This window comes from Solea solea, chromosome 11 (genome assembly GCF_958295425.1).
Source record: "Solea solea chromosome 11, fSolSol10.1, whole genome shotgun sequence".
Taxonomy (NCBI): Eukaryota; Metazoa; Chordata; class Actinopteri; order Pleuronectiformes; family Soleidae; genus Solea; species Solea solea.
This window is the reverse complement of record NC_081144.1, coordinates 9,339,367-9,349,414: the sequence shown is the minus strand read 5'-3', so window position 1 is coordinate 9,349,414 and position 10,048 is coordinate 9,339,367. Positions and strand designations below refer to the sequence as shown.

Genomic DNA, 10,048 nt, shown 5'->3' with positions numbered 1-10,048 from the left:
ATGATGTCACATATGGACAGGGGAAGGGGGTGGTCTCTCCTCCTCAAGAGTGCTCAGGATTAGGGCCTGGAAGTCTGTTAGATAATAGATCAAAGAGTTACACCAGAGAGCACTTCTTACTTTTCCCACATGACGTTCATCTTCACACATAAAGGAATTTCAGGAGCTTTTCCCTACAATTCCACCTGAAGATCAGGCGACAGACTTTGGCTCTGAAATTGCACACAATGTTCAAAAGGGTCACTAGTGACAGCAAGCACAGATCTTTGGTGTGATTAGAATACAAATGTGGGAGCACTTATCAAGAGCATAATTTATCCCAGACCAGACCCAAAAACAAAGTAGAAGTTGTTGTTTTTTATGTTGCAGAGGTTTTGAATAATTATTAACTGCAAATAAAAAAAACCTAAGCCAACTAATTTACTTTTATGGCTAGGTAGGGTGTTATGTTTCCATTATTCATGTCATGTCTTGGCTATCCAAATGCTAGCTGCAGTGTCATATCAGAAGGGAATGACAAGGAAAATAAGTGGATTTGTCAAAATAGCTGGAAAAAATTAGCTAGAAAAACACATACATTTCTTACATATGCTAAATTAGCAAAAAGTCAAAGTACTATAAACTGTAAGACAGTTGTTTTCTTGAGTACTGACATACAAGGCTAAATCCAACAGCTAACTAGATTAGCATAGGTTTTATGCACACCAATGTGTAACAGTAAAAACTAAGAAACAAGTGTAAGTCTGGTTTCTCCAACATTTAGCCTATTGGCAATCTTTAAATTTACCTTTTACACAACTTACATGTTTAAAACTGAATTTTGAAAGGATACAGCAGGTATTTTCACAGCTGGGTAAGGTGGTGTTCATCGTACCTTTATCGCTTTCCCTTTCTCTTTATTTCCAGTGTTCATGTCATGGCTATCCAAATTAAACATTAGCATATAATCTAAATCCTAGGTATCTCTATTATGTTTGAGTAAATGTATTTTACAATCCATGACTGCAGAAAACACAGAGTAAAAGACTATTTATTAAACTGAACATGAAGTAAAAGATGATACCAAATACATCATACTGGTTTGTGTTTTGCACATTTAAAATGCAGTTATGGGTTTTAACATTCACCTTTCTGAAACCCAAACCAGCTCCGAGGTGAAACTTTACTGCAGGTAAACAACTAAATCTGAGTTTGCGGCCATGCTGAGCCACAAGATGCAGAAGCCTGCATCAGGAGAGACATTTGCGCTGAGGAAAGAGAGAGAAATCAATGGTCAACTGTTCACAGGAGACTCTCAGTCAGATACAGCATTCACTTTCTGAAAATACTAAGTGCTGAAGTAAGGGTAGCAAAAAAAAGCCTGAATAATGGATGGCCACAAGCAAAACAGGCACTTTGTTGAAAAATCTATTGGTGGACCAACTTGGCTTTTAAAACGTAAGACCTTGATGTACAATTGATTACTTTGGAGATTCTCAATGAGGTTTAGGGGAAGAAAGAAAATGTATACACTGCATGCTGAATGTGTAGAATAAAGACTGCAACAATCCTGTTTCAGAGTAAACATCAACATTTACTCTTACTGCTCTGCTGCCACCTTATGGACAACCAGGAGAAAACATGGCACAGAGAAATTCAATTTCAAGTTGTGTCCATTTGTGTCAGATGTCTTTCGTTTCACTTCAGAATTAATTTGAGGATGTTTGGCAAGAATAAATCATTTCATCATATTCTGGTGCCTGCAAAATTACGCTAAAAAAAAGTGTATAAAATTGCAGGTATTATTCATTTTTATATTCAAAACCTTTTCAGTGTTAAACATGACGACTCTGGATTGAACAAATGTGCTATGACAACAAATCATTCTAAATAATGCACAAACTAAAACACTGCTACACTGTTACTTGATTAACATTTAAACTGCTGGAGACAAAACACTGTAACTATGTTAATGACCTGCACAAACATAACCTTTATGCTTATAAGTTCTTACTTACTGGCAAACAAATAGCTTATGATGGAGTTACAATCTTTTTATCTTCAGAAACACACACCAAACTATTCCCTCACAGTGGGATGTCATCCAGTTTGTGTGAATCCAAGTAAAGTGTGTTAGGAGAGAGCTGTTCTATTGTACTCTGCTGTGGATGAGTGGACACAATCAGTGGAACGCCATGGATGACCACATTCCCGCTGCCCACGCCAATGTTTGGCACCAGTAACGCACTTTCCTCAGATGGTAAGGCACCCTCCTCAACTGAAACTGATCCAGACATGTCCTCTGGTGGACCACATGCCATATCAGGTGGTGTCACTGTGGTCACCCTAGCTGTGTTCCCTTCAGTCAACACTGTAACCTCTGTGCCACCCTCCCGGATCAAGGCGTTGAGGCCTTCCAGCTCAGAGCAGGTGGTGATGAAAGTTTGTGTGCTGCTGCTGGAGTCCTGAGTGGTTATAGCCGTCTGCAGCAAGGCCTGGTGGAGCGGGTTGTTAGCATCTTCGGGACTGAGCTGCGTCAAGAGGACAGCTTGTGGTTCAAGGGTAGGGTCAGCCGTTTGAGACGACCCGAGGTGTTGCAGGGGAGTTAGTAGGTTGACCTGGTGGATCATGGAGTTTACTATCATGTCCTGGTTTTCTGGGCTTAGAAGGACCATGTTGGTCTTGCTATGATTGGCCACACCTGCTGATATTAAGGGGTTCTGCTGGGCCAAAGGATGTGATACTATAATTTTGAGCTGTGCATTGCTGCAAGGAGCCATCGAGTCAGAAGGAATAGGAACTTGTAGCTGGGTGTTACTCTGTGACATTGTAACAGGAACCAAGTTGACAGTTTTGGTTAGGACAGGGAGCTGGAGTTGCAAAATTTTCTCTCTATGCTGCTTCTTGTGGCTCCGCAGGGAGTCTTCCCTGACAAAAGAAGCACTACATGAGTCGCAGCAGAAAACTCGAGCTGCATCTAGTTTGGCCCGATATCGGGAGCTGACAGGTTTTGGAGAGTCAACTCCTCCACTTTTACCTCTGCTACTTTTCCCACTGCTGCATTTTTCGGGCCTTTCCGACTGGCACTTCTTTTTGTGAATCACAAGGTTGCTCCGCTGCTTGGAGGCAAAGTTGCAGAAGTCACATTTAAAAGGACGCTCCTCTGAGTGGATCCTCTCGTGGACTTTCAGCGCCCCCCTGCTGGAGCAGGAGTAAGTGCACTTGGAACACTGAATGGGCTGAATGGGCTGATGCTCTCGCGAGTGCTGCCGCAGTGCAGTCTTGTTGGAACATTTGAAATCACAGTGCACGCACTGGAAGGAGTTCTCTGTGCCATGTTTGAGCTGAATGTGAGATTTCAGGTTGCCCTTCATGGCACAGCGGTAATCACAAAAGTCACATTTGTAGGGCTTTTCACCGGAGTGAATCCGGATGTGCCTCTTTAGGTCAGAGTTGATTTTGAACTTTGCATCACACTGGTGGCACTGGAATGGTGCATCCCCTTTGCAAAAATAAAACAAAATGCATAAATACAGCTGTAAACGGCAGTGATTTTTTTCGTCAGAGCAATTGGATGTGGTATATTATTGGCATAGGATTTGCCCACATAGGGATTTGAACACTGGACCTTGACCTATTTTTGGCCACTTGCTGGATTGTGGGGACACCGTTTCCCTGTGTATATCAGAGTGAGAGATATCTGTGGTAGGACAAAACCTTTCAGACCTGTATTTTCTGTGTCTACAGCATTTTTCAAGGAATCATCATTGAATCTTTTCTATCACAACCCGGGTTGTTCATTTCTTTATATAGCATTTCTGTCATTTATAAGAGTGAACCTGTTCTTTTAGTGTATTGTCAGCATTTATAAATAGTTCAAATACTCCATTGTTTTGGTTTGCTATGTAAAGGCTACATTACTCCATAATGTCTGTTGGGTTTTAATTTAGTTTTTGATGACTGAATGTAAAAATAACTTTTCTTAATTAATCATTTTATGAACATGGCACATGGTGCCTTAATTTATTCATTCATTTGCTTGGGTTCACTGATGTCAGGAAGGCTAAGAGTGACCTTTTGAGTGGGTAGCAGTAATTTTACATTTTACAGGCTATATACTGCAAGTTAAGTGTAGGTTATGACAAATATAATGTTGTTTTTACATTTAATATGGGTTTCATAAAGAAGCTTTGATAATCTGTCTGTCTTTTTTCCATTACAATATAATACGAATTGAATAGTTCTCATTTAGACAGTAACTTTCTTTCTGGCAATGATTAAATTTACAATTTTACACTTCATTGATATTTATAAAATTATTGAAAGAAAACAGGGCACTCAATGATTACCCAGTTTTATATTAAACTGTGACCCCAGATTGTGCAAAAAAAAAAAAGATTTGACAAGTAAATTGTCAAAATGCAATGACATATATCAAGCCCCATTTAATAAGAATCAGATGAGCAATCTCCTAATTTTACCTTCACATTACTTAAATTTTTAGAGCAGAGGGTCCATGGAGCAAAAATGTTGAGTACTTTTAACTCCAGGACAAGTTGCTGTTTATATAGCTTTAAAAACTTTAAATTGATTATTACAGTGCCATTTTGAAGTCAGTGAGCGCTGAGTAGTAGTAACTATTTGCTTATTTTGGCTATTTTTGTGCAGCAGTGATGAAAAAGAAGGGACATGAGCATCGAGGAGCAATACTTCTTGGACCCCTAATGACAAATATGCCATCTACCAAACAAGGATTGAGGAGAATTCAAGGTTTTTGGGTCCTTACCAGTGTGGGAACGGAGGTGCACAGTGAGCTGGCTGGAGTTTCGGCTAGCATAAGGACAGATCTGGCATTTAAACGGCCGTTCATCATAGTGGATACGGAGGTGCTTCTTCAGACTGCTGCTGTCTGCTGCTGCATAGGGACAGTGTTTACACTTATGCGGCTTCTCGCCTGTGTGTAAGCGACTGTGCATGTTGAGCTTGTCCCGCCGGCCAAATCGCTTGTGGCACAGCTCACATTCAAATGGCTTCTCACCTGGATGATGGATGGTCAGAACAACTTGTGTCTAAATCTAGTCAAGAGCATGAGAGCATCATGTTTAGGGTAGGGTAAGCTGACTTACCGGTGTGGGTTTTGAGATGCCGCTCCATGTCTTTTTGGCCATATTGTGTTTTAAAAGTGCAACCTGTAGAAAGTGCAACAAAAGTAAACATGATTTCATGAGGTGTGTGAAGTCTGGTAACTTGTAACTATGACCAGTAGGAGGTAGAGAACTGTTTAAAGTCTTAGGCCACTATTGTTCTTTTAGCAATACTATAATAACCATACAGTATAATTACTTCTTAAATTACTTTATTGGAACGCACGCAGAAAACACAGAAACATATGTGCAGCTTATTGTTTATTGTGAGCTAAACTTAGACTTGAACAAAAGCACAACCCTGGCCCTCTTACAACTGGAGTGGACCCCTAATCAATGTTATTGGTAAAACAGGTGTTTGTTCCACTATGTCATGTCAAAACATACATGCTGTGAAAGGTTTATTAAAGACATTGAACAACATTCAAATGTTGTTTGAGGTGAACTCATTGACAGCTTGCTAATATATAAGACCAACTTTCAGCCAAATGCCAATGAGCACAGAATTTGACAGCTATAAAAACAACAAAGCTAATGGTGCCCTGAGCCGTTTGCACAGTACTGTTCAGTTCTCACTGCTTGGCAGCTGAAAGGCAGGAATGTGTCACAGTCATAAACGGTGAAAAGCACCTACCCGAGAAACAGCAGCTGTGTCTCTTTGAAGTCAGGGTAGGTTTTAATTTTCTGGAAGGTGTTTTCTGTGCTTTGGTCAGGATCTTTTTGACACCTCTCATGACACAGGTGTGGTAGGTTTCCTCGAAAATAAACTCTGTGTTGGAATCTGAGGAGAAAATGAGCACAGTTGGGTGCACAGAACCAGCAAAAAGCACATCAGGTCTGCATGCAAAAGACTCCCAACCAGGCCAGATTGACTGTGTTTTTACCTTTGAGAGCTGCAGTAGTGACTGATGGGTCAGCGGTGTGTAAGGCACAGCCATTTTGCTTGTGGGCGAGAAAGACCTCAAAATTATTGTACTGCTGTTTGCAGAAGCCACAGATGTGGATGTCTGGGCTCACCTCCAGCACCAGTGAGTGTCCTGCAGCGTCGTCAGAAAACAAAAAAGTAACAAACCATGGTTATTAATAGAACGCTGTGTGACGCTGGTGTGAAATCTCACTGTTTTCATTTACCTTCGTTGCTGTTTGTTGTCATTTTCGAGCTTGTATTGCTGTGGGTCTACTCATCTTCTGGCTCCTCTAAAACATTCACAAAGTTCACCACGGTATAAAAAACGACCCTGCTCAGCTGAACGTGGAGCCAGAATAAATAATCCATATTCAAAAATGAGAAATATAACGCGGTTAATCTGCCATTGGCGACGACTTGTTTACTCGGTGCTAACGCGGGTGGGCTTTACGACATGCTCTACGGGGTTTACGGCAGCGGGAAAGGCATGCGTTTCTGTCGCCCCCTGGTGACGTCATGCGCTGCTTTTAATGTAGTGGGAAAACCCTACATTGCTATTTTTATTCAGCTGGATGTGGGCATGGGGGTGGTTTCACATGCACAGAAAAGGACATACTGGGAACAATTTCCACAAGAACTGCACCAATACACTGATTGCATAGGTGCATATTCATTTGAAATGTAACATTTATTTATAAATAATAATACAGTATTTATTTTCCATAATATATACACCTTGATTTAATGTTTGTATTTTCTGCTCTGGAAATGTATATGTTTATTTTATCAACATTTTAATTTCATCCAACTTTTACAGGCTGGATGTTATTTTTTTTTTAAAAGTAACCCATACTTTTGAAGAATTTCATATAAACACTCTAATTTGTTTTTGTGCAGGAGGCAGCACATCTTTGAGTCTGGTTCTGTCAGAGATTTCACCCTGTTAAATAAAAGAGATATATTTTTTTGGGGGGGTGAACTGTTGTTTTTCTCTTCTCCTCTCTTTATAATATTGCAGGTTTTCTGCCCTAATATGCAAAGTGCCTTGAGATAATGTGTGTTTTGTGATTTGGCGCTGTACAAATAAAACATTATTTGATTTGAACAAGTAATAAAGATCAACTTATACCTTTTAAAACAACTTTCTAACTTTACTCAACTTATTAGATACACACAAACAACGGAATAGTTACAAGGTTCATTGTTTAATAATAAAAGTAATGGAATTTATTATAACGTTTGGAATTTACGAGCATCTGAACGCATCATTGAAGCAGTTGCAAAGAGTGGTTCTGATTGGCGGAAATAGATTTTTTTTTAAAAAACAATAACAGAAAAACACGTCATTTGAAAACGTATTTACGTTAAATTGTTATTTGATTATCTAAAAAAGGAGAAAACACACCAAAGCGAACTGTAATACGTAAATTCAGACATTTATCTCAGAGAAATAAAATTTCTTTAGCTTTCAACATGGACTCAGTAAAAATCATGTCTGCCACCTGTCGAACAGGAAGTCTCACAACGACAACAGACTTTGCTAAATGTTCAGGCCACGGTCCAAACAAAACAAAAATGTTTCTTGCGTCACTTAAAAAACGATTTAAATGATATTACACCGACAATTTGGAGAGAAAGGACTGCATTGTTAGCACATAAATAACCTTATAGCCTCAGCTGTGACACCTGGAAGACCACTTCTCCCTCTGAAAGGTAAGCCTTCGCCATGTGTAGCACTTTGTTCTTGTAGGACACTTACTTTAGGACATACTCTACCAGCTCTCTAGCAAGGGCAATTTACTGACTTGGTGGTGTGAGTGAATGAGAATGCCTCTTTCTTTTCTTTTTTTTTTTCTTTTTTTTTTATATGTCAGAGCAGTTGTGCTGGTGTGAATAAGCCATGAAAGTGACTGACACACAGCTCCATTTTCAGTGGCAGGTCCTTAACTGCCTGATTGCCACTGTGAAGCTCAGGAATTTCCTTACGCTGACTTTCCTGCACGGCAAAGGCACAGGACTGATTCCTTCCCTGCTGAAGCAGCAAATCTTTGAGAGTCAGACATGATGCGCGCACACACACACACACACACACACACTCACACGACTTGCATTAATTTCCTCAAGACTTGCTCTAACCTTAACCGCACCTAATCCTAATTTAAGTAGGATAAATCCCCACAATGTGACTGAGTATGCAGATTAAGTTCCATAATGTTACTAATACTTGGGCCACTACTACCACCACAGACAGACCGACACAGTTGCTGGGCCTCCATGGCCACATCAATCTGACCACCATTTTATATTTTAATTTCTCAACATTGTCACACATTAGATCTGTTAACATCCCTAAAGTAAAGAAAGGAAAATTGAGATAATTCAATATATTATTAGATCTGACCAAAGAGGGTGGAAATCATATGCACACAAGTACCCCTCCTACACAATCTCAGCGCTGTTAAATGTACATCAAAAGATCTTATTTGCATGAGACATGCAAATTACTCAAATATGTGGTTATTAAAGAAAGAGTTATGTCATCCCCTCAGTGCTGGAGAACAGGCTAGCATGCTCACCACTTTGATCTAGACTGCATTTTTATAATCAAAAGAATTGCAAATTAGTTTTTTTTTTCACTCCTTCCACTTTTACAGCATTTTAATGAGTAAATACTGCACCAACAGTAATGTGTATCATTACACTCAAACTATAATTAATTATCCGGGCAGTACTATTCATCAGTGAATCAATCAAATCATCATTTTGGGATCTAAAATATCCTCTCATTTTTTTTATTTTTTTTAATTTGCATTTTGGCTGCAACTTACTATTATTTTCATTATTCATTAATCTGTAGATAATTTTCCTGATCGGTTGATTCATTTTTTATTTGGTCTATTAAACATTTATTGTGTTTCTGAAAGCTTGCCAGATTATCAGTTGACTGTTATAGAGGAGCAAATAAACAAGAAAACATGCACATTGAAGTAGCTGAAATTAATTACAGAAGTTGTTTGTATTGAGAAACACTCACAGAAGAAGAAACAGAAAACTGATGAATCAATTGTCTAAATAGTTTTGTCAATTACTATTGATTCATTGTTGTAGCTGTAATTGGTATTCCGTTTTTAGTCAATTCAAATAAACTTCATTTGAGGAAAATTATTTCAATGTCATTTGATAAGATATAACTATTCAGTCAAATGATTCTTTAAGACCTTAACTAGTTAAGTCCTCTTTGTGCTACTTTTTATTTCCACTCATTTGTTTAAAACCATAAACTCTTTCTCACTCAAGTGTTTTGTTGAGGTAAAAAAAAAAGTATTATTTGGACATCCAGCTGTGCCAGGTCTAATTTGTAGACGTGCACCTCACCCTCTCATTGAGATGCCCGAGTATTCAGTGAGTGATGTAATGTCCCTCTTTTCCCCAATGAGACAAGGGCAACAATAGGGGGGAGTGTCTCTGTCACATTATTTCCCCCCACCGAGGCACGCCAGCTGCTTACAGTTGCTTAATGGCTACGAGCTGTCACAAGGCATCACAGCCCGCTGCCACACAGGAGCGGCAGATGCTTTAATTGCACAATGACTTGTAGGTTGTCAACAGCAATTATACCCGGCTTCCACCTGAGGGCACCCAAAGAACACCGTCTACTCACTTCACTGGGAAGGCACAAGTTTTAGAAGCTGGCTGCTTCACACACACCTGATCTTAAGAGTTTTGCTTCTGTCCAGACGAGAGACACAGAGGGATTCCATGTCTCTTTATAGCTTAATGGTTTGGCCATGTGCTTCAAATATCTGGGCAGGATTTCCACACAGCAGACCCCAAAATCATATTTACACGTAAAATATTTATCTAGCGTTGCCACCTTAGGGCCCGCCGTTCTCCGTGCTGCGGCAGGTCATGGTGTCCAGAGTTTGAGTAATTTTTCTCATTATTAATTAATGTAATTTTTTTTTTCCCCTTTGTGATTCAGAGGAGTTTTATTTGCCTTTTGCGAAGCCTAAAAGTA

At 39.5% G+C, this 10,048-nt stretch overlaps 1 protein-coding gene across 2 annotated transcripts; it reads right to left on the bottom strand.

Annotated features, from left to right (window-relative positions):
- Nucleotides 1-210: 210 nt before the first annotated feature.
- Nucleotides 211-6,490, bottom strand: zfp64 (zinc finger protein 64 homolog (mouse)). Of its 2 annotated transcripts, XR_009241772.1 has the most exons (7): nucleotides 6,255-6,490; nucleotides 6,008-6,160; nucleotides 5,758-5,904; nucleotides 5,106-5,168; nucleotides 4,766-5,017; nucleotides 1,998-3,481; nucleotides 211-1,247 (listed from the first exon to the last, which is right to left on the bottom strand). XR_009241772.1 is itself a non-coding variant. In XM_058643946.1 (6 exons), the coding sequence occupies exons 1-6, from the start codon at nucleotides 6,274-6,276 to the stop codon at nucleotides 2,067-2,069; spliced, it is 2,052 nt and encodes a 683-aa protein (XP_058499929.1). In that variant the 5' UTR covers nucleotides 6,277-6,490; the 3' UTR covers nucleotides 1,553-2,066. The 2 variants fall into 2 exon arrangements, 1 of the variants encoding a protein (XP_058499929.1); XM_058643946.1 differs by lacking the exon at nucleotides 211-1,247 and having other exon boundaries at nucleotides 1,553-3,481.
- Between the last annotated feature and the right edge of the window lie 3,558 nt (nucleotides 6,491-10,048).